At 64.4% G+C, this 23,405-nt stretch overlaps 1 protein-coding gene across 1 annotated transcript; it reads left to right on the top strand.

Moving 5' to 3' along the window:
• Window positions 1–4,350: 4,350 nt before the first annotated feature.
• On the top strand, window positions 4,351–21,902 carry DBH (dopamine beta-hydroxylase). The gene is made up of 12 exons (XM_069477058.1): window positions 4,351–4,698; window positions 6,979–7,125; window positions 7,556–7,813; window positions 8,753–8,929; window positions 9,477–9,579; window positions 12,463–12,629; window positions 15,592–15,735; window positions 15,932–15,970; window positions 16,496–16,555; window positions 19,984–20,111; window positions 20,476–20,635; window positions 21,555–21,902. Exons 1-12 carry the CDS (start codon window positions 4,351–4,353, stop codon window positions 21,684–21,686), a joined length of 1,863 nt encoding a protein of 620 aa, XP_069333159.1. The 3' UTR covers window positions 21,687–21,902.
• Window positions 21,903–23,405: the final 1,503 nt, after the last annotated feature.

Genomic DNA, 23,405 nt, shown 5'->3' with positions numbered 1-23,405 from the left:
CAGTTTCACAAAGAGGGACCCAGCCCGCACGTCTGTCAGCAGCTGGCCGGACCCTCGCGAGCCGTCTGTCGCAGGTCACGCTCCGCAGACCTCCCAACCCTGCGCCGAAACGCCAGGCAAACACTGTGCACAGCAGGCCGTCGGGAAAATGGTGACGGTTCCTCAAAAATCAAAAACAGAATCACCATATAATGTGGCCATTCCACTTCCGGGTTTACACCCAGAGGGGTCAAAAGCAGGAGCTCGACACCCACGTTCCCGCAGCGCCATTCACAGGGGCCAAAAGCGGGAGCCCCAGGCGTGCACGGACAGGCGACAGGTCACGTGTGGTCTGTCCACACTACGCAAATTACTCCGCCCTTGAAAGGAAGGGAGCGCTGCCACCTGCTGCCACCTGGGAGGACCTTACGGACATTATGCCGAGTGACATGAGCCAGACCCAAAGGACAAATGCGTGAGACTCTTCCTCCGGGGGGTCCCCAGAGTAGTCAAAAGCTGGAAGACAGAGAGTAGAATTGCGGGGCGGGGCGGGGAGGGCGGGGCGTCAGTGCTGGGCGGGGCAGTTTCAGTTCTGCAGGTGCCGAGAGCCGGAGACGGAGGGAGACGTCTGCACCACAGTGGAAATGTCCTCGATGCCCCTGAGCTGCGGCGGTTAGACGCCAACCGCTAACTTCTGAAGCCCTGGTGGGTCTGTGGGGACTGAGGTCCTGGACACAGACGGTCACTGTGGCCTCAAGAGGGGGCAGCCTGAGCCCATGGAAGCCAGTCAGGGTGAGACTCCTGGACCACTCTGGGTCCTGCTGAGGGGGTGTCCCCCTGGGCCCCAAATCCCAGCCCCTTCTATGGTCAGGGACCCCTTGCCCTCAGCACAGAGCTTCAGGCCGGTGGGGACCTCTGGTCCTGCAGCCCTGGAAGGCCTCGCGTGGCCGTGTCCCCAGGCCCTCAGGCTGATCCCACTGGGGCCACCCTGCTCCAGCCCCAGGTCCCGGATATCTCAAGCCGTGGGTTGTCCTGTGTCCGTAATCTCAGGGCCACAGCACCTGTGCACAGGAGGAGAGTGGCTCGGCCTGTCCTGGGGGACACCTGGGAGGACACACCTCTGCAACCTCACGTCACAGCCTCGGTGCTCAGGATGAGGGAGGGACACAGGCCAGCTGTCCTGAACTCCCCAGGGGGAAGAGCTGCCCTGGAGGTGGGCTCCGGGGTGGGCGGCGTCGCACTCAGCCCCTCACACCAGGTTCACTGCCACCGTCAGCCTGATTGTCCGACTGTCCCTCTAAGGGGCCCCGCTGTCCTGTGGCCAGGCCCTGCCGTCACTAGGGAGCAGGCTGGCCTCTTCTCCACCCACCAATCGCTTCGCTCCCGGGTCGTCTCCGCGGAGCTTAGGAAGCTCGGCCGGCCTCGCATGGCGGAGGTGACGGCGCAGCTGCAGCTCTCCAGGCTGAAGCATCAGAGTGACTCGGGGGCGCGGGGACGCCAGGGGCTTATTAAATGCTGAAGTGGTTCTAGATGAGGTCAGCGCCGATGTGCCTTGGAGGGAAGCCAGGCCCTGAGCGTGAGCGGGCAGGGTTTACTTCCTGACACGGTGTCGGTGACACCCGAGTGCCCCAGCCCAGCCCAGCCCCGACCTCTGCAGGGAGATTTGCACCCGAGACGCCAGAGCAGAGCCGGCGGGGCCGGGAGCAGGGGAGACGGGTGCTGCACCCCCACCCCTAGAACCAGCGCCCCCGCCCCGCAGACACCCCAAGGAGGCAAAGCCAGCTCAGCGCTCCAGGGCATACGAGAGAGCACCTGGGCGGCAGGTGTCACCTCTGGCGCGGGCGAGGGCAGGACAGTTGACGCTGCTTCCTTAGCCCGGGGTCGGGTTGCTCCTGCCGAAATCGTTAGTGCAGGGAGGGCGGGCGGAGGCCACCCGATTGGGCCGCTCCCCCCCACCGGCCCAGCCCCTGCAGATTTTCCTCTGTGGTTGCACTTCTTGTCCGAGCGTCCTTCCCTCCTGATGCCAGTGGAATTTTTCTGACCTTGGCTGCCACAGCAAACTGTCCCCTCCAGCTAGGAGCGCTGGCCTTGGGGTCCCTGTCCTGGGCGTCGGGCCTGTCCTGTCCAGATGGCTGTGTGACCTCAGGTGTGTTGCCTGACCTCTCTGTGGCGCCATCTCCCTCTGCATGGGATGGGGCGACTGCAGATCCCGCCACCAAGGCTGGTGAGGACGAAGTGGAGCCTCTTGGGGGGGCTGGGCCTCGTTTCTGTCTTTTGTTAATCGCTAGCGCTCGCTAATTATTATTTCTGAAAACAGCTGAATCACTGCTGCCGCGTGCGAGGGGAAGGCCGGCGTTCCAGTTCTGAGTCGGAGACAGAAAAGGTCTTTGATTCCTGTTAAAAATAAACGTGTGTGCATAGCACTCTGCTGTTCATGGCCGCACGGCCTTCCCGCTCCAGGCTCCGGTGACTGTGGTCTCGTCCTGCGTCCAGGAGGGGCGAGGCCGGCGGGTGCAGGGAGCCCGCTGGGGTCCAGCTTCTGTTCCTGGGCCTGCCCTGGCCTCTCACCCACAGGACCGCTGGGCGGGAGGAAGCCACGGGGCCTATTTCCCTTGTCATCTCCAGGTGGGGCGGAGGCTGCGTAGGCTGGTGCTGCTCTGAGGACGGCCAGCCGGGCACCAGGAGGGCGGAGCAGGATTTGACCCCAGAGCTCTGACCCTGGCAGGGACGTGATGACCCCTGACCGCTGCGGGGCAGAGAGCCCACCTCCAAGGCCGGGGAAGGCCAGCGCTGTCTCCAGGTCCACATTCACACACAGACACAACTACTCCTTTTTGTGTCGTAGAGCTCGGGGCAGATCCAGCTTCCAGGCCTGCCCTTGGGAATATCTGAGCACTCACATGTGGGTGCCAGCCCACGACATTAGTGTGCTCCTAAGGCTGGATTCTTGGTCCTTCCAGAGGGAGGAGGAAAAGAGGAGAAAAAAGGAAGCAAGGGAGGGAAGGGGGGGCTCCTAGTCCAGCGGGAGTGCTCTGTCCCCCGAGTAGGGTGTGGGGTGGGGGCCGGAGCCCTGAGGATCGAGCAGTGTCTTGAGGCGGCGGCGCATTTGGAGTCTGCACTGTGGGGAGGGATGGCGGGGGCCAGTGCAGCCATGAGACTGATGCTCACGGCTCACGGGGATCTGTGCAAAGGCCCTGTGGCCAGTGTGGGTGAAACAGTGTGGGGGCCAGCTGCCCGGAGAGGGCTCAAATTTACACCAGGTCTGCTCTAGGCAAGAGGAAGCTGTGGGTTTGGGAGCTTCAGAGACAGGGAGGCCTGTCACCCGCTTTTCTTTAAGGCTGTTACCCCACCACTGCACCCTATGGCCTGTGCATTCCCCATGCACCTCGCTTTCAGTCTGCCCCAGCAATGTCCCCACCCCAGCGATGCCCCTACACCCACCTGCCCCCCACCCCGAGATACACCTACACCCATCTGCCCCCCTACCCCGAGATACACCTACACCCATCTGCCCCCCACCCTGAGATACACCCCACGCCCATCTGCCCCCCTACCCCGGTGATACACCTACACCCATCTGCCCTCCACCCCGGCAATGTACCCCACGACCATCTGCCACCCACCCTGGCGATACACCTACACCCATCTACCCCCACCCCGGCGATACACCTACACCCATCTACCCCCACCCTGAGATACACCCCACGCCCACCTGCCCCCCACCCCAAGATGCACCGGCTCCTTCTGAAGCAGCCGTGGTGCCAGCTGGAATCTGTGGGGACACAGAGAAGGACAGCAGTGGAGCAGCAGCCGCGGGCAGGGCGTCTAACCACAGGGACTATTTGGAGATTGTCTGTTATTTTGGGTTGGAATTGGCCACCCTCTGGTATCGTGGACATGGCAGGGCTCGCTGGGCCAGGCCTGCAGCAGCGAGGGGCCCATCGCTCACTGGCCACCTGGGGGAGGCCCTGCAAGCCTCACCGGCTCATCCCTGGGTGGGACGGCTCGGGGCCCATTCTGTCGGGGACTGGGCTGGGCCAACTGCGAGGTGGCCGCGTGCCCGGCTGGGGGGCGTCTGCAAGGCCTGCTGGCTGCAGGGGAGACCTGCTTTTGGGACGGCTCCTCGGAGACGGGTCCGAAAGGACGGAAGTAGCCTGTCTGCTTCAACTCCCGCTGACGGTGTCCATGTGTCATTAGTGCCAATTAGGGGAGGTGGAAGGCAGAGTGCTGGCCTGGGGCACCGGGGGTGGGAGGGCCGGCGGGACAATTGAATTCCCCACCAGACAAATGTGATTATCGGTGCAGCCTGGGCCCACCCCGTGGGGGGCCGGGCATAAATGGCCCGGCGAGGCCGGCGAGCTCACTCCCACCATGCAGGCCCCCAGCCTCCCGTGTCACTGGGCCAGCCTGCCCAGCCCCAGCGTGCGCGAGGCGGCCTCCATGTACGGCACGGCGGTGGCCGTCTTCCTGGTCATCCTGGTGGCCGCGCTGCAGGGCTCCGCACCCCCCGAGAGCCCCTTCCCCTACCGCATCCCCCTGGACCCCGAGGGAGCCCTGGAGCTCTCGTGGAACGTCAGCTACAGCCAGGAGGCCGTCCACTTCCAGCTCCTGGCGCGGCGGCTCAGGGCCGGGCTCCTGTTCGGGATGTCGGACCGCGGCGAGTTGAAGAACGCCGACCTCGTCGTGCTCTGGACCGACGGTGACAGTGCCTATTTTGCGGTGAGCCTCCCTCCCCGCCAGCCCTCCCAACCTCAGCCCCAGCGCCACCCCCACCCCCGGCCTTCTCTCCAGACCTCTTATCCCAGCACAGGGAGTGTTTCTACCGCCTCTCGGGGTTTGCCTTACTGAGATCTGGGCTAGGTCTGTGTCCCAAGCTTGGGTGTCATGGGGACACCAGTCTGAGGACAAAAAGGGAGACAGATGCTTTCCATGGTCCGAAACGGCACACGCTAACAGCACGCCTGATGGTGGGACAGCCCACGGGCACTCACACGCCACCTAGGCCCCCGGAACCCCACAGCTCACCCTGTGAGGGCAGACCCCGCGGCCCCCACTCTTGCAAACCATGCCCCACGCTGCTCCCCAGAGCACACACGCCACAGACACCGGCCGGGGTGGCACGTGGCCAAGCACAGCACGCAGCCGTGCAGACCCACTGCGCTCGCACACGCGGGTGAGCTGAGCCAAAACGGTTGGGTGGCTCTGCACACCCTCCTCCAACAGCGCGGTGCCCTCCTGTCCCAGGGGTGGAGAAAGGGCAACGTCTCCCTTCAGCCTGGAGAGGGCGTTGGGCCCCCCACAAGCTGCAGGGGGTCCCCAGAGGAGGGAGAGCCGTTGTCCACTGTCCTCCCCAGGTGGGCCTGGCCAGCAGGGCCTCTGCAGGGACGAAGCGCGACTCTCCCCACGAAAGCAGACACAGGCAGCTGCGACGTCCCCTAAGTCAGGTGGCCTCTCTTCCTCTGCGGAAGGGGCTTTGCTGCCACAGGGACTGCGAGTGAGTCCCAGCCAAGCAGCGGCCGGCCCCACCTCTGTCACATGTCTAGACGTGGGGACAACCCGTCCACCTTTCTGGGTTGCCGTGAGTTCGCAAGGGCCCACGGTGCTGACCGCTCCGGGGCCGAGCTGGTCCCGCCAGTCCCGCAGCTTAGCCCTGCCCACTTCCAGGTGAGGCCCTGATGCTGGGCCAGCCGGCAGGACGGGGCGGCACTGCCTGGGCAGGGCCCTGCTGGGGCCCCAAGGGATGTCCTGCCTCCCGCGCCCGAGGACACTCAGTGGCCCAGGGGGTCCGCACTGAGAAAGACCCAGATGCCCCGGTTCTGAGCCGCCAGCAGTCGGGTCGTCCGTGAGCCTGGCTCAGCCCCTCTTGGGGCAGCTCCCCCCGCCCCCAACTCCCCGCAGGTGCCAGCCTCCACCGGCTGCTGCGGCAGCTGCCAGGGAAGCTGGGGTGGCTTCAGCCTTCCGCACTGGCGAGATTAATTTGCACAACAAATCCCTGTGAAAGCAAATGTCAGACTTGTGGTTGCTCCTTTAGCAACGCGTGCAACTAATGCATTCTGGGCTCAGCTCAAACGTCACACGCGAACTCTCTGCCTCTGTCTAAGGCTGGTCCCTCCACAATCAGCCGCGTCCCTGGCAGGAGCCGCACCGTGTTGCTTCTCTCCAGGGAAAAGTTTGCAAAATCTCTCGCAGATTTGTATTTTGTCCAGGAAATGAAGAAAACACGTTCTAGCCGTGGATATAGGATTAAACAGAAACAACCGAAAGTCCTCACGGCTGAGGGCCCGCGGTATCCCGAGAGGGGAACAGGGCTGCTTGCTGGGGAAGGCGCTCTGCTTCCCCCAGCCCATCCCGGAGCCCGCTGTGTCCCTGCACCCTGGCGCCTGGCCAGGGCAGCAGCGGGGCTGGGGTTCCAGATCCCGGGACACGTCCTGGGGAAACACAGCAGGGCCATTTCCTCCCCAGGCCTCAGTTTACCTTCTGAGACAAGGCTAGGACCAGGGTGAGCGGTGAGGTGCCGGGCGCAGTATGCCGTGTTCGCAGGTGCTCACTGTCAGGCCCGTGCAGTGCGCCACCTTAGATACCGTGCCCTGGTTTCTCTCTAGTCCCCGTCCTCGTCCGTCCTGTCTCCCCTTCCTGAGGGCCGTCACAAGCCCTCCCTGTTGGCAAACGGCGGCAGTGCTGGTCTGAGGCCACCCTGGCGAGGCCTAGCAAGCCTCAGGCACCTTCTCAGCAACACAGAGTCCTGTGTCCCATCCCGCCCGTGACCTGGCGGGCATCTGGGGGCCGGGCTCATGGCCGCAGAGGGAGTGAGCGCCACTGGGGTTGGACTCTGCTGCCGCCAGGCAGAAACGGACTTGGGAAGTGTGAGTGGGCCCCCACCCCAGGCAGGACCCCAGATCCACAGGGAGTGAGCCCGGCGGCCCCCCCAGCCCACTGCGACACACAGGGAGCTCGGCCAGGTCAGAGCTGCAGGTCGGAGCCCAGGACCTGTCTCTGCAGGACGCCTGGAGTGACCGGAAGGGGCAGGTCCACCTGGATGCCCAGCAGGACTACCAGCTGCTGCAGGCCCAGAGGACCCCGGAAGGCCTGTCCCTGCTCTTCAAGAGGCCCTTTGCCACCTGTGACCCCAAGGATTACCTCATTGAGGTAGGTGGTGGCCCTGAGTGCCTAGGACAGCGTGGGCTGCATGGATCACACTTACTTCCTGGGCCAGTGTCAGGCTGTGACCCTTTCCTGCCCCTGGGAAGTCTGGGGCCGGGGCCTGGGCCATGACGACAGAGAGAAAGCCAGGGGGGTCGCCAGAGGTAGCTGGCCGAGGTCGAGGCAGTTCGGGAAGGACCAGCTCTGCTGTCAGCCCCCGAGCCCGGGACCAAGCAGCTCCTCGCTGACGCGTAGTGCTTGGCGAGACAGAGCGCAGCCGACACGCGGTGCACGTGGGATCCCGGCAGGGGCCACGTTGGGCCTCCAGGGTCCCCTCCTTCCCAGAGGCCAGAGCGAGGGGTGTCACCGGGCTGGTGTGGGACATGGCATCCACGGAGTCACCAAGGAGCCTGGCTCGCCTGTGTCTCTGCCTCAGGACGGCACGGTGCACCTGGTGTACGGGATCCTGGCGGAGCCGTTCCGGTCGCTGGAGGCCATCAACACCTCGGGCCTGCAGACGGGGCTGCAGCGGGTGCAGCTCCTGAAGCCCGACATCCCCACCCCGGCAGTGCCCTCGGACACCCGCACCATGGAGATCCGCGCCCCCGACGTCCTGATCCCGGACCAGGAGACCACGTACTGGTGCTACATCACCGAGCTGCCCAAGGACTTCTCCCGGCACCACATCGTCATGGTACGCGGCGGGTCCGGGGCCCAAGTCCTCGCCCCAGCTCTGCCTCCCGCCCGGGGCCTCAGTTGTCCCCAACCCCAGGGAGCTGTCCGTGGTCCTGCTTGGACCTTCGGCCTGAAGTCCCGCAGGATTAGCAAGTGTCCTCTGGCTCCTGCCACCCTGTGCACCCTCAAAGGGCCTCTGAGCCCCTCACTTCCCTGCCTGGACCAAAGCCACCAAGATCTTGGTTTCTGCACCTTCCCTGGGGACTGGAACTGCTGTCTGTCTGTCTGTCAGGCCACCTCCCCCTCCACGAAAAAGCAGCTCAACTCAGAACTCCGCTGCTTTAAACTCCCCGCCCCCCACCCCGGAGCTGTAACAGTAATGACAATAGCTGCTCAGTGTCCACTGTCTGCCCGGCCCTGGGGGAAGGCGAGGTGATTGCCCACTTCAGCACAACAGTGCCCAGCACCAGGCATTGTCCTTGTCTCCACAGAGGAAGTGCAGCCCAGAGAGGTTGTATGAGTAGCCAAAGTCACACAGCAGGGAGTGGGCTGGCCTTGGGGTTGTGCCTGGGGTGCAGGCTCTAGCCTCAGGACCACCCTGCCTCCTGATGGAGCTGCGGGCGGCTGGCGTACTTGCCCGGCCATTGCCCCAGACAACTGAGGCCAGCTGTCCCCACTGCGTCAGGCAATGTCCCGTCTGGACCCTCATGTCCTTCACTCTGGGGCCTCCACACGCCGCTGGCGGATTCTGCCTGGTTCACGGTGGTAACTCCACCCTCCAAGCCCCGAGCCCCGGAAGTGCCCCAGAAATTGCAAAATTGCCTCGCCCATCCCTCCCATTTTGCAGATGGGCAAACAGAGGCCCACGGAGGGGAGGAGCTGGACAGAGTCCAGGCAGCAGTGGGGGGCGGGGCTGGGGGTCCGGTTGCCACACTCAGTGCACCGCCTCCCGTTGCAGTACGAGTCTGTCATCACCGCGGGCAACGAGGCCCTGGTGCACCACATGGAGGTCTTCCAGTGCGCTGCCGAGTTTGACAGCTTCCCCCACTTCAGCGGACCCTGCGACTCCAAGATGAAGCCCGACCGCCTCAACTATTGCCGCCACGTGCTGGCCGCCTGGGCCCTGGGCGCCAAGGTGCATCCCCGTGACCCCGCACATCTCCCGGGCCTCCTCTGGCGTCTCTGGGGCCCGGTCCCCCGACACCTCTGGTTCCCAGCTTCACCATCCGAGAGGCCCCGGCCTCCTCCGCGATGCCTGAAATCCCCCCCATCCCTCGGGCCGCCTCCCAGCCTCTGTGACTTTGCTACAAACCCACGAGCTGATGCACCTCCCGGTCCTGACTGTTTCTCACTGGAATTGGAGGGTTTTGTGCACAGGGTGGTCCCAGGGCTGGCTGGGGGTGCGGCCCGTTGTGGGGGCCTCCATGGGCCTCATCTGGGGGGGGTCTCATCAGCCCCCTTCCACTGGTCCAGAGAAGGGGGGCTGGAGGGGATTGGGGGTGAGGCTCAGCCCAGTGTGTTGGGGGTGGTGACGGGGTGCCCCTCGCAGGAGGGGGTCACTCCCATCCCGCTGCCCCTCCACCCCGCCCGCAGCTGGGCCCCCACAGCTGGGCAGGTTTGCCCCCAGCCCTGTCCGGAGCTCTCATGACTCCCGGACCCTCTGACACCCCTTCCCCTGACAGGCATTCTACTACCCTGAGGAAGCTGGCGTCGCTTTTGGGGGCCCTGGGTCCTCCAGATTCCTCCGCCTGGAAGTTCACTACCACAACCCGCTGCAGATAAAAGGTAGGCGCTCTGCCGCCCTCCCTTGGAAGCCCCAGGGGCCGGGAGGAAATGTCACCTGGGGTCTGCTCGGTGCAGACCCCACCGCTCACAGCCTGAGGCTCCTGGGTGGCCCGGCCGGCAGCGGCCCTGCGGCCCCTCCTTCACTCCCCCCTTCCTGACTGCAGTGGGCTCCCAGGGCGGGGCCATGTGGGTCCCCCTCTCTGTCTCCCCAGCACCCAGCTGCAGCCCAACATGCGGCGCTGGGGGCAGCCTCACGCCCCCCTCCCGTCCTCCCTGCCGAGTCATCCCATCGACACTGTGCTGACCCAGGGACCACCCACCTAGGAGTGGCCAAGTGCAGGTTTCTCGCAAACCCATTCTGTAGTCGAGGAACTGAGGCCCAGAGGCGAAGGGACGTTGCCAGCAGGCAGGGATTCGAGCTCCGGCTCTTTCTGTCTCCGCGGCCTCGGTCGCGAGGCCTTGGGATGGCTGAGCCCGCACTCGACCCTGGCTGCCACGCTGCCTCTCCTGACCGGGACCCCTCAGCTGTCGGATCAGTCTGAGTCGACACCCCGCCTGGCACCAGCACCAGCCAGAGCAGGAGGCCGGCCTTGGGGCGCTAAACACGGGCCCAGGCCAGTGGAGAAAGGCCCCCGGCTGGAGCAGAGCCCAGGAGCCCTTCGCCCAGCAGTCTAACGTCTGTGAGGCTGCTCAGATCAGCAGCTGCCCCCATCCCTGACTTCTCTCCCTAACGAGGTGACCTGCCAGCACCCACGTGCTGTGGCTCTGCCCTCCCCAGATCAGACCGGGCCAGCACAGGGCACCTGGTGGCAGGGTAGGATGGCAGGCTTGGCTGCAGCGTAGGGATGGGAGGGGAGCTGGGGGCAGACAGCAGTGGCTGCTGGATCGCCCCGTGCCTGAAGGTGGCACAGGCAGAGTTGGTCTTTAGGATGGCAATACCAGTTGATACCGAGTCAGAAAGTCCCTGTCACACCAGCATCTTCCCCCACGTATAGTCACTCTGTTTTCCGAGTGACATATTTTCATTAGTTCAAGCGAGGGGCAGATAGCCTGACAGATACGAGCTTTGGCTCCAGGCTGGGTCCTAGCCTGTGCCCCACCGACGTGGTGGCCCTGCTGGGTGACCTGAACCCTGTGCCCGTCCTCTTACTGCCCATGGCTGCTGTGCAGCTGGGAGAAGCTCACGCACGCAACGCCCCCAACTCGGAGTGGGCACAGGGCTCTGCTCAGCTAATGTCATGGCGGTTTTTTCCGGGCGGCATAAGTAATGCTTCTGCCACCGCTGGCGTTATCTACAGTGCGCACAGAGACGGGCATAAGTCAGCGTGGGCCCTAGCATGATACAGGATTTATTGCTCATTTAAAACCTGAAAGCAAATGGATTTTTGAAAACTCCTTAAGCATCAGGGAAGTCTGTCTCCTCCTGATTATCTGGCTGTATTTATGGATCCTTTGCCAAATGCAAAGACGTTCTTGTCACTTCACAAATCCTGAGATGGGCTGCTTTTCTATAAATATCAAAATCCCACCATTACTTCATTATTTAATCCCCATCTGAATTCTAACCAACTGCAGCACCGTTTATTATTATCTCTGATGTCATCGGCCCGGAGACAGGAGCCGTGCGCGTTTGGACGCTGTGGGCGTGTGGGGTGTGGGAGGCGCAGGCAAGAGGAGGCGTGCGAGCTGAAGCCCTTGCCACGTCCACGCTCCCTGCCGCCTGGCACCCTTCCCCCCAGTGGCCCAGGGTACAGAGTCCCCGACCGCTGTCCACCTCTGCTGCGCATCCAGGGCTTGGGGCCGGGGCCAGGCCTTTAACCCCGCCATGGGCTCAGCCTGGTCCCTGAGCCTCGCGTTGGCAGGTCCCTGCGGGTGGCAGTTCAGGAGAGGGGCTGCCTGGAGGACACATGTTTGTGTGGACGCCCAGCGGGTGCCAGTGTCCCTGGGCCTCTGTCCGTCCGCTCCGGGTGACGCGGGGAGGCCTGCCCAGGGAGCTGCAGAGACGCTCCGAACCGCAAACTGCAAGGACTGGCAGGTGTGGCCAAGTCACAGGCAGGGACAAGCACAGTCTCCGTGACTAGAGTAAGCGCGAGGTTTCCTTTGGAAGAGGCCCTTGACTGAGCTGAGGTCCAGAGAGGGACAGGGAGTCCCCGTGGACCAAGCGGGACCCGGACTGTGCATGAGCCAGGGCACAAATCTTTCAAGCTGGCCCCGAGCCTGGGGGCCACGTTGCTGCTCAGCTTCTCCTGAGACGTGGGCTCCGCGGGCGGCTCCCGGTCTGCCCGGTCCCGCAGGGCCCAGTAGCCAAAGCAGCAAAAGGAGGCTGTGCTTTCCTGTCACCCTCAGCACGGAGATGCGCTGGCACTTGGCCGTCTCTGACGAGAGTCCGGCTGTGCGAGTGGGGGGCAGACGGGCGCCCCCGGCCTGCTTCGCCCAGACCACGCCCTGCGGGTTCCCACCCTGCAGCTCGGGTTCCTCTGAGCGTGGAGGAAGGACACCAAGGCCCTTGCCAGCAGCCCGAGCGCAGGTCCAAGCTGTTCACCAGCCTCCCGAGCCCACCGCGGGCATCTCACCTGGTTCCACGGCGTCCTAGGTCCCCCGCCATCTCCGGCCGATCCACAGCGCTCAGCTGGTTTTCGTAGAAACAACAGCTCTTTCTTCCCAGCGGGTATCCCGTGGCCGGTGTTAATTGATTCTTGCAGCTGCCTGGCGCCCACAGGTGTGGGAACAAATGCAGCGGCTCTTGGTACCCCCAGCAGGTGGGAGCAGGCGGGGGTGACCGGCTCCACTCCTGGCCGAGGGCGGCTGGGGTCTTGGGGCTGTCAGCAGGGGGGCTGAGAAGGCCTCCAGCCTGCCCGCCTCCATCCACACCTCTTCTCCCAGGCCGGCGCGACTCCTCGGGCATCCGCCTGTACTACACGGCCACGCTGCGGCGCTTCGACGCGGGCATCATGGAGCTGGGGCTGGTGTACACGCCCGTGATGGCCGTGCCCCCGCGGGAGAGCGCCTTCGTCCTCACCGGCTACTGCACGGACAAGTGCACCCAGCTGGTGAGTGGGGCCGGCCCGGCTTTGATCCCCGCCCCGCCCCCTCCGCGTGCGCATGCGTGCGAGGGCCCGTCCCACGAGGCTGCCTGTGCCTCTCGCCCCACCCAGCGCCAGCCACGCCCCGGCCCGCCCCGCACCAGCTTCTGCGCCTGCGTCTCCAAGTCCGCTTTCACCGCGTGACAGACGCAGGCGCCGCAGCTGGAGGGAAGGTCTCGGAACCACCCTGGCCTCACCCTGAGCCATCTACTCACTGGCTCTTTGTGTCCTTCCAGACTTTTCTCCTCTATGTTTCTACCTGTCCTCACAGGTGATGAGGACAGGTGTTTTTTCTTTTCTTTTTTTTTTTGAAAAAACCATATTGAATAGTTTACAAATTATTCAACAAATGGAATCATCTGTCCTGTGATTTGCCTTTTCATTGCTGCGTAGTGCTCCACAACCCGGGGCTCTTCACTGTGTCCCTGACCATGGGGTGCCCATGGCGCAAAATCTCAGGGGGCACCGTTCTCGGGCCACGCACAGGGCGGTGGTGTAGGTTGGCGCGTGGACTCCAGCACCAACGGGGGCCCTGGTTCTGGAGGAGCCGGATGTGACTCCCAAAGCCTGTCCCTCCACGCCTGGCCTGCCCCGTCTGGATCCCAGCCTGTGCGCACCTGTTCCCTACCGGCTGCTGTCCAGGGGTGGTCAGTGGTTCACAGATGGAAAGAAGGTGCCGGAGTCCTTGTGCAGGCACTGTGCAGATTTCTAGAGGTGAAATTGCTGCTCAGGGACGTGAACTTTCCTAGAATAAACCTTGCAAAACGCCCTCCAGAAAGCCCGGTCCGTGGCACGTGACGCCAGAGGTGCCCGGTTCCCCACACGCTCACCGACCCGTCGGCTTGTCCCTGCTGCGGAGTTTTCCCAGGCGTTCGGGAGAAAGACGTGCCGCTGTTATTCAGCTTGAATTTGCTATTTGTGGAGTTTGGGGATATTTTTCCTCTACCTCGTGGCCACTGGTTCTGTTCTGTAAATGTCTGTTCTTTTCTTCGCTCCGTTTCCCAGCGGGCTGTTTTCTCTCTTTCTGTGCGATGGCTGTTATTTCACAGTCCGTCGTGTGCATTGCAACACTTTCTCCTGCACTGGACTGTCACTTCTTGCGGTGGCCTGCCAGGTAAGCACTGTCTGCCCACGTCACAGATGAGGAAACTGAGGCTTGCCGCGGCCCCAGGCCAGCAGGCACAGAGTCGGGGTTCAACACGCGTCTGACTTTGAAAGCCGCGCTGACGACAGCAGATGCTTTGTGATGAGGCTTACAGTGGACTTTCCCCGCAGTGGGTCGGTCCACTGGGATTTGTTCTGCAAGTGGGTGAGCCCAGAGCTCCCCAGCCCTCCGAGGGTTGGGCCAGCGAGGTTCCCGGACGCTGGGGAGAGACGGTGCTGTGGGCCGGCACGGCGCACATCCAGCAGCTCCTTTCGTCTGAGACCGGGGTGAGAATCCTACCCCACACTCTGCGGCCGACGCTCTCTCACGCTTCCCAAGGCCCTCCGTGGCGAAATGTTTGTCCGTGTCTAAGCTCCGTGGGCAGGGCCCACAGGAAAGGGCCCGGCAGCTGTCACTGCCCGTTGCAGGGACACAGTGGCCGTGGGAACAGCTCTTCTGCCTCCGAGCGCAGACCTGCCCTCCCTCGCCAGCATCCTCGAGTGCTTTACACGCAAAACGTGCGTCTTGTCTCTTCTGGAGCAGGCAGGAGGGGCACAGGGTCTGCAGTCAGAGGCACAGTCAGATGTCCTGGTCAGAACAGTCAGAAAATGCAGCTGAAGACACTGAAATGTCCTTCTCTGAAATGACGGAGAAAATATTAACGACACTGATAACTCGAGGAGTCAGTAAGTCTGCAGGGAACCAGGTGCCGTCTCGTACTGCGTGTGGAAGGAAGCCATGGAACTGGGATTTTGCAAGGTTTATTCAAAGGAAAAAGAAAAGAATATTGTTTTGGCCCCAGAAGACCTTATTCCTCCCTGCACTGCCAGGCACCCGCGTCTCTGGGCCAGTGGTCGGCCTCTGGGGGCCACAGCACCATGGTGAAGCCCAGGCCCCCCCCTTGAAGGGGCCCCAGGCCCAGCCACGGTGGCCACAAAGTTTCATCCCTCACGTCGTCGGCACGAAGCACTGCATAACGACGAGGGCAGCCGTAGCTGGTCCGGAGCGAGAGGAAGGTGCAGAAGTGACAGTGACAGCAGATGAGCCGTACGAAGCCAGCAGTTGGGGTCACTGGCGTTGGGCCAACAGCACCTCGAACTCCTGCCCCTGCTGGCTGCAGAGCACAGCGGGCGTGGTCGAGGAGATGACTGAGTCGCTAAGGAAACGCTCACAGCACGTGACACATTTTAGGGAGTTTTCCAAAGTGAGCGTTAGGTCAGGGAAAACGCCCGCCCTCTGGGAATCCCCTCACGCCCTGGTGCGGCAATGAGGCCTTTTGACCCGAGGTGGCCGCCTTCTCCACGCGGCCCCCGCCAGCCGCGACGGTCGGCTGTGGACCAGGGAGGGGGCGACCTCAGGGTTAGCCTGGCCTCGGCCGCTTGCTAATGACACGAGGTGATGCCGCAGGGCAGCCAAAGGGTCTGTGGGGCTGGCACGTGGGGGGCTGCCAAGCACGACCTACGCCACCGCTTGGCAGGCCACAGAGCTGGGAGGCCACGTCCTGCTCAGCTGCGTGGCTCCGTGGCGCCCGGCTTGTGCGGGCTTGCCTTGGAGGCCTGCTGGCTGAGTGGGGGTGAGCCCACCTGCCTCTCGGGGCTCAAGAGGGGAAATCAAAGGACCACGGGGGGTCATCTGCTTCTGAGTGTGCCTGGGGGGCCCCGGCAGGTGCTGCCGCCATGGGGACCGGGCCAAGCAGCCACCTCACTCTGCAGGAGCCACTCTCTGCCTGGCTTTCTGACGGGGCGCAGGGGGCTGGGTCCCGACGCTGCGGCTCCCGCCCTGCAGGCGCTGCCCCCCTCGGGGATCCACATCTTCGCCTCTCAGCTGCACACGCACCTGGCGGGGACCAAGGTGGTCACGGTGCTCGCCCGGGACGGCCGAGAGAGGGAGATCGTGAACAGGGACAATCACTACAGCGCTCACTTCCAGGTAGGAGCCCCCTGCCCAGTGCGCTTGACCTTCTTGCTCTGGTCTAATCCCCTCCCAGCCAGCCAGGAACAGACACCCCAGATCGGGGCCTGTCTCCCGGGAGGACCCAGAGGGGACAGGGGGTTGGGGGGCTGGGTCGGGCCTGGGTTCCCTAAAGTCTCTTCTTCCCTCCCCATCCCGGCTCTGCCCACCCCAGGAGATCCGCATGTTGAAGAAGGTCGTGTCTGTCCACCAGGTGAGTGCCCAGGCGGGACAGGGAAGCCACTTCATTCACTGCCACCAGCTGGGGGCCAGGAGAGTCTGATGCTGCCTCCCAGGCAGGCTCACTTGGGAGTTCCCAAGGGACACCAGACAGGAAAGAACCAGATGGCATGACAGTGACCTGCGTCCTGCAGCCTGACCTGCCGAACCACAGACCCTGAGCATTTAGGGAGAGAAGCCCCCAATCATACAGAAGGGAAAACCCGGCCCACGCCCACCCTTGAGCTGTGGCGCGACCAACCAGCCCACACAGCCACCGGCCTGGGCCCTGCCCATGGCCTGTGTCCTGACGGGCTGGCACCCAATGGGTCATGGGAGCAGATGGGTAATGGCTCCCTGGGACACCCAGTTGTGACCCTTGTGTCGGGGGCCAGGGGCCACTGCCAGGTTCCTCGTAGCGGCTGACGCTAGCAGGCGCTGTGGCACGCGGTGGTGAGGTCCCGTGGGGCTGTCAGCACCAGGTGGCAGATGCTGATGGGGTCTGTGGGCTCCTTCCCAGGGAGACGTGCTCATCACTTCCTGCACGTACAACACGCAAGACCGGGAGCACGCCACTGTGGTGAGTCCTGCGCCCTCGCCCTGGCCCCAGGGCTGTGCTTGGCCTGGGGCGGCTGAGGGAGGATTCTAACACTCCCTCGGGGACCGCAGTGTCAGCGTCGCTGGGAGCCTGTGAGAGATGTGACATCTTGGGCTCCACCGAGACCTGTGGAGTCAGAGGTGTGGGTGGCGACGCCGCAGTCTGTGCTTTGAAAGGCCCCAGGTGGTTCTGACGCCTGTTCCAGTTCCAGAGCCAGAGCTCCAGCAGGCCTTTCTCAGCTCCTGTGCTGCCCCCAACCCCCGGCCGGCGAGGGAGGGGCCCTGGGAGGAGAGGTCGCCGGTGCCCCAGGTGCTCACGGCCCGGGGGCGGGGACAGGGCTGCAACACCTGCACAGGCCACGGCAAAACTGACAAAACCCAAACACCAGGTCAGGAGCCACAGCAGAGCAGGGGGCGCCTGGCCAGGGAAGTGGCTGCCACGTGGGTGCAGAGCATGGTGCAGGGGCGCGGCGGGGGAGGGAGGCACAGAGGACATTCTCCAGGGGGAGGGGAGCTCTGGGAAGGCGGAGACGTGGTGGGGGTGGGGACGCCCAGCCCTCGGACAGGACAGCCGGTGGGGCTCATCTTGGCTGGACGCAGACAGTCCCAGGAGGAGGCTCTGGACCTGCAGTGGGGGGTCTGCTGCTCGCTCAGGCGCAGGCGGCCCCAGCAGACAGGCGGCCAGGTGAGCTGTCACCTAAGCCAGCTGCTTGCTGTGCCAGCAGGTCCCTGCCAGGCGTGGTGCTAATCCCCGTAGCTCCAGCAGTTCTTCTGTGAATTGTGAGGTTCGGAGTGGGCCAGCCCCCGGCCCCAGGACCCCTGCTCTGCCACGGCACGGTCCTCGTGTCTTATTCCGTGGACCCAGCTGCAGGGTGTCCAGCCCCGGCCGTCAGCCGCACTCACCTCTCTCAGCAGCTCTACTGAGATATGATCCACGTACTCAGAGTGCGGCTCGGTGGCCTTTAGTGCGTTCACGGACACATGTGACCATCAGCATAGTCAATGTTAGAGCAATTTCATCCCCCAAAAGGAAGCCCCGTACCCACTGAGCAGTCCCCATCCCCTGTCCTCGGCCCGGCCCCTGGAAGCCACTGATCTCTTTCCATCTCTAGGGATTTCTGGGCATTTCGTAGTCACGGAGTAAGACACTGTGTGGCCTGTGTCTGGCCTCGCTCAGGCAGCGCGGTGCCGTCGGTTCCTCCACGTGGTAGCCGGGCGGTGCCGCCTTCCTTGCTGTGCAGGATGGTACCCCATTGTGTGGGTGGACCCTGTGTTGCTTATCCAGCCATCCGCTGATGGACATCGCAGTTGTTTCCACCCCTCATTTACTAACAGTTTTCACGTCAGTCTCCAAAGTAGGAGTTTTTGTCTGTCTGTGCACAGCTGAGACGTGAAGGCTCAGAGAGGGAAGGCACCTGCCCAAGGACACACAGTGGACAAAGGGCGGAGCTGGGATTTAACCCAGGGCTGTGGCCTGCAGAGGTGTAGCCACACTCACCCTGTCTCTCTCTGGATTTGGGTGGCAACTGCTCTGGGCCATGGTCACAAACTCAGGGGGCAAGAGAGTGTTGCCAGCCCTTCGTTCTATGCGGAGGAGGGGCTCTGTCTCGCACAGCAGCAGCTGATGTGGTGTGTTCAGCACTATTCTAGTGACATCCTAACCATGCTAAGCCTCACCCGGACCTCTGAGGCAGGTGCCACCAGCAGACGCAGTGAGCTCTGAAACCAAGAGCACACAGCTCCCAGGCAGCAGGTGCCAGACAGCCTGGCGCCCGAGCCCAGGTGCCAACCCCGACACGTGCTGCTCTCAGCAGAGCGCGCTTTGTGCCATGGGTGGGAGCGCGGGAGCCGAGCCCTTGCAGGTGGCCCCACTCTGCAGGTGCAGCCGCCGGAGCCAGGGCGGGAGGGACCTGCGGGGCATCCAGTGAGCAAACCCTGACCGCAGGCCCCTGGCCACCCCTGCAGTGACGCTCCTGCCAGGGCCACGTTCCCTGCCGACGGCTTCATGGGGCTGAATTGATGCCTCCTCCCAGGACCTCCAGGGCCGGGGACGCTGCTGGCGTCTCAGACCCTTCGGCTGTTCTGGGGCTCCCCCGGCCCACGCCCTCCTCTGGGGTGGCCGCAGCACTGTGCCAAGCGCCGGAGTGCTGAGCGGATCAAAGGCTCCGGCAGCTCCCCAGGCAGAGCTGAGCCTCTCACTCTCCACCCCTCCCTGCTGATCCCAGAGACAGTGGCCTTTGAAATTTGATTTTCTCCCCAAGGTAAAAGACAGGAGAACAGGCGTGCTGGGGTTGGGACTCAGCTCCCCTTTGATGTCTGGGGCGGCAGAGGGGTGGGGAGGGAGGGAAGTCAGAGGAGGGTGACCCTCCTGACCTGACGTGTGCAGGACAGTGACAAAGGCTGGGAGATGAGGAAGCAGGGCCAGGGAACTCACCGTGCAGCAGGTGCGCTCCAGGGACTCATCTGAGCCTGGTCCCGGCGGAACTGCCCCTGCTCTGTCTCCCTGGGCGGGTGGCCGAGGGAGGTGCCCGCTGTGAGGCAGCGAAGGCCCTTCTCCCTTGAGCAGCCACCAGCCAAAGGCAACCCCCAGACCCACGCCCACGCCCACAACAGCGGCTACAGGGTTGCGCCAGGGCCCGCCCATGGGCCAGCCCGGCCCCTCCGCCCTGCCACAGCCTCTTCCTCCCAGCCAAGGTTCCGTGGGCACCAGCTGTAACAGCAGGGACCCAGCCAGGGGCTTCACGCTGGTGATGGGGACTCAGAGAAGGCCTGCTCTGTCCCCCACGCTATGTCCAGGCTGTGGGGTTGCCCCGGGAGGCTGGAGGCCATTGTCACAGCCTCTAGTCAGGGCCTCTTCCCCGGGACCCCCTGCTCCTTTCAGCCCAGTTCCAGGAATGACGGGGAAGGGCCCCCTTGCCATTGTCGGCGGAAAAGAAGCCAAACTCTGTAAAATGACTTCAGAGAGATCTATACTGAGCCAAATGTGTTCACACCGCCCTCAGCTCCAGGCCCTCGCTGCAGGCGGAGGTTGGGAGGCCGCGTCCGCTCCTGCTGCGCCACTGACTCTGCGGCCACCACGGGGCTTGTGCTTGTCCTCTCTGAGGCTCAGTTTCTGTGCCCACAAATGGGCGCAGCAGTGCCCGTCTGCCTGCCCGCTTGCATTTTGCTTCAGGACATGATCACCGCCCGCTAGGAGTTCACTGGTCAGAGGCTTGTAGCCTCCCCCTCCCGCCAGGGTGGGACCCACGTGGGCAGGGACGCGGTCCCTGCTCCTCCCGGGGCCCAGCACGCGGCCGGCTCCGTGCGGTGCATGAACGGACGGACGCAGTGAGCAAGTGGAGGTGGGGAAAGCCGCTGGCCGGCAGCATCTGAGAGCGACAAGCCCGGTGACGGGTCCTCTCTGACGTGCAGGGGGGCTTTGGGATCCTGGAGGAGATGTGTGTCAACTACGTGCACTACTACCCCCGGACGGAGCTGGAGCTCTGCAAGAGCGCCGTGGACGCCGGCTTCCTGCAGAAGTACTTCCACCTCGTGAACAGGTGAAGCGCCCACTTGCTCTCTGTGCCCGGGACCCCAGCACAGACACCCCCGGCCCTGCCAGGCGGCGGGGTGCCCGGGAGGCGTCCGGGCTAAGTGCTGGTGCAGGGCAGGCAGGTGTGACCGCAGCCCCCACCTCCGACTGCCTGGCAGCGCCTGTGGCGGGTGAGCCAGGCCATGCCGTCCCTCGAGGGGATTCCTGCTGAGCCTGAGCGGCTGTCACCAAGCCGCCATGGTGACAGGAGACACGAAGCCCCTGCTGGTGGGGGTGGGGGGGAGGCAGGACCTTACCCATCCTGCGGAGGCGTCTGTGCCCCGCGGGGCTCCCTGCTTGTCCACCACGGCCCAGTTGCTCGTTCCCGCCAGGTTCAACAACGAGGACGTCTGCACCTGCCCTCAGGCTTCCGTCCCCGAGCAGTTTGCCTCTGTCCCCTGGAACTCCTTCAACCGAGACGTGCTGGAGGCCCTGTACGGCTTCGCGCCCATCTCCATGCACTGCAACAGGTCCTCGGCCGTCCGCTTCCAGGTCCGCCCGCCGTGTGCGCCTGCCGCTGGGGGACGCCGAGGCCGCCCCGGACGCAGGCCTGGCCCCTGGGCACGTCCTCGCCCCTTTTGGGTGCCTGTGGACGGGTCCCACAGCTGCCCAGGCCTCTGTGCCAGATCTGCCCGAGGCTCCGAGGAGGAGCCCGCTGGGGCGCGGGGGGCCTGGCTGCCACCTGCCGGCAGGAGGCAGCGACAGACAGGCGGCGGCACGGGGAGGGTGGCCGCCTCTCCTGGGCATCTCTGCTTGGGATTAAGCGCCTCAGTGGTGTGAGCAGGGCGCCAGCAACCTCCCCCAGGGCCTAAAAATAAAGCGCAGGGGGAGGGGAAGGTGAGGCCTGGGGCTGGAGCTGCCCCCCGGCTCCCCCCGCTCCGCCCGGAGCCGCTGATTGGAGGCAGCTGGGCCGGGCACTAAGGCCCATGCGGGGTTTCTTGAGGCGCTGTAGCATGGCCACCTGGCAAGACCTGTCCCGGAAGCGGAAGCGTTTGAGAGATGGATTAACGGCCAAACCAAACACTCCCAGCGTGAGGAAGGGCTCGTGCTGGCGTGCCGGGCAGCGGCGTGGGGCGGGTGTCTGACGTGGTTGGAAACGGCATTCGATGTAGCCGTGTCGGAGAGAAATGGCCTGTACCAGGGGCTCTGACTGCCACGGCGGGGGATGATTAAACTGGAGTGGGCAGGGAGGGGGAGAGGCCCGAACGGCCCCCCGGTGCCTAACTAGGCAGTGGCGCAGCCAGGGGAGGGGGCACTTACTGAGATGGGGACCCCTGAGGAGCAGCTTGGGGAGGAGGGCAAGTCCATGTGGGACAAGGTGAGTTTGAGGGCAAGAACCCAAAGGCTGCTGGGCGACGGCCACCTCACGCACTCTCCAGCCTCAGTTTCCCTCCTGGTCCCTTCCTCGCAGGGGGATTGGAACATGCAGCCTCTACCCAGGATCATCTCCACGCTGGAAGAGCCCACCCCGCAGTGCCCCGCCATCCGGGGCCCCAGCCCCGCCAGCCCCACCGTGGTCAGCATTACTGGGGGCCAACGTTGAGGGTCCTGTTCCTGCCGCTCCCGCTGTCCCGTGGGCTCACACCAGCTCTGTGCACCCCGCTCCGCCAAGATCCCTGGGGAACAGCTCTGTGTGCCCAGGATGAGGGGCGAACCGACCCCTCCCGAGGCCATGGTGCCTGCCAGCCCCCCCACTCGGAGCCCTGCATGTCTGAGAGGCCCCAGAGCTCCCACGGCCCCCCTACACCCCGCTGCTCACTGTCAGGGTAACCCGCCGTGGTGGCCCAGGCTCCAGCGCGAAGCCCTGGCCCCCCTTGCTGGGTGGGGCTGGTCGTCCTGGGACAGGAGCCGTGAGGGACACAGTGTTGCCCCACACGGCCCCGCCCGGCCGGCTGGTCCTGGGATGGTTTTTGTCGGTGCCGAGCGCGGTGGAGCCAGGGCTGCTAACCGTTTCCCCGCGAGCGGCTCCTTTCGCAGTGGGCGGCTCCCTCCCGCCGACGGAGGCAGGACGCGGCATTTAGCTAGTTAGAGACTCGCCTGTGGAAATTGCTCTGTTGCACAGCAAATAGACACTTCCACCCACCCAAACGGAAGCCCTGACAACAGCTATCACCACCGCCACAGCCAGACGGGGACGATCCCGGCTCGGCTCCCCGGCACGGGCTCGGGAAACGGACCTGTCCGCCCCAGGCTGCGGCTCCTGGAGGGACAAGCGGGGCATAGACCTGGCTCTGGAACCGACCGCATTAAAAGCCTGGCTCCGCCACTTATGGAGGTGTGACTTATGTCATCTCACCTGCCTGACCTTCACTTTCCTCCTCTGTAAAATGGGTTGATGTGATGACAGTGCGCACAGGGTGGCACCCAGGGGACGTGGAGACCGTAGCCGTCGGGGGTCGTTGCTCCATGACCGCCTTGTCCTGAGCCGCCTCCGTGTGCCAGGTGGTGCCAGACACTCTGCCCGCCGCGCAGCTGACGCTGCCCTGGGGCCGGTCTGGGCGGCTGTCCCCTCTCTGCCCTCTGGGCCGCCTCCCGCTAGGGATGGTTTCTGGGGGGAGCGCGATTCCACTCCGTTGAGCCAGGTCAGCAAAACGCACAAGCTCTAGGGAGAGGGAGATGGATGGGCCTGGGGTCCCCGCCCGCCCCCGACAGCAGCTACGCGGCTGCTTCTCCTCGCGTGGGCACTTCATCACAGACGGGAGCTGTCGGGCCAGACGCGCCCTGTAAATCACGGCTGCTCTCGGCCCATGAGTCACCGGGCGGAATCGCTGTGAGATGCCAGTGCGATGCAGCCTGGGCTCCAGCCCTCTGTCATCTTTACGACCTCTGTGACAGGTGGAGGTCCGTGGGGGATGGGCAGGGGAGCAGCCTCTGGCCCAAGAAGCCCCTTCCCCTGACCCCACCGACTACAGCCAGAGAAGGGTCCTGGGCCACCCGGAGCTCCAGGAGAGGGCAGGGGAGACCCGTGGGCTGGGGGCAAGGTGACCTCCTGCTCCCCAAACACCCAAGAGGCCTTGTGGCTGGCCAAGCTACGGATGAGGGAAACCGAGGTTCACAGAGGGGAGGGGCCTCGCCCGGGTCCCGAGAGATCAGTGACCGGGAATCCCACCCGGGCTTCAAGAGCCTCCCAATGACACCCACCCCCTGGCTCTCCCACGCAGCTGGTCATCCCCTTCGCCCAGTGGGCAGCCCGTGGGAGGACCCCAGAGACCACGCCCCGCCCCCAGCTGCAGCAGCGCCCACACCCCACTCTGGGTCAGCG

Source organism: Eulemur rufifrons, chromosome 7 (genome assembly GCF_041146395.1).
Source record: "Eulemur rufifrons isolate Redbay chromosome 7, OSU_ERuf_1, whole genome shotgun sequence".
NCBI classification, from domain to species: Eukaryota; Metazoa; Chordata; class Mammalia; order Primates; family Lemuridae; genus Eulemur; species Eulemur rufifrons.
The sequence above is the reverse complement of the archived record's forward strand: the minus strand, read 5'-3'. Positions and strand labels throughout refer to the sequence as shown.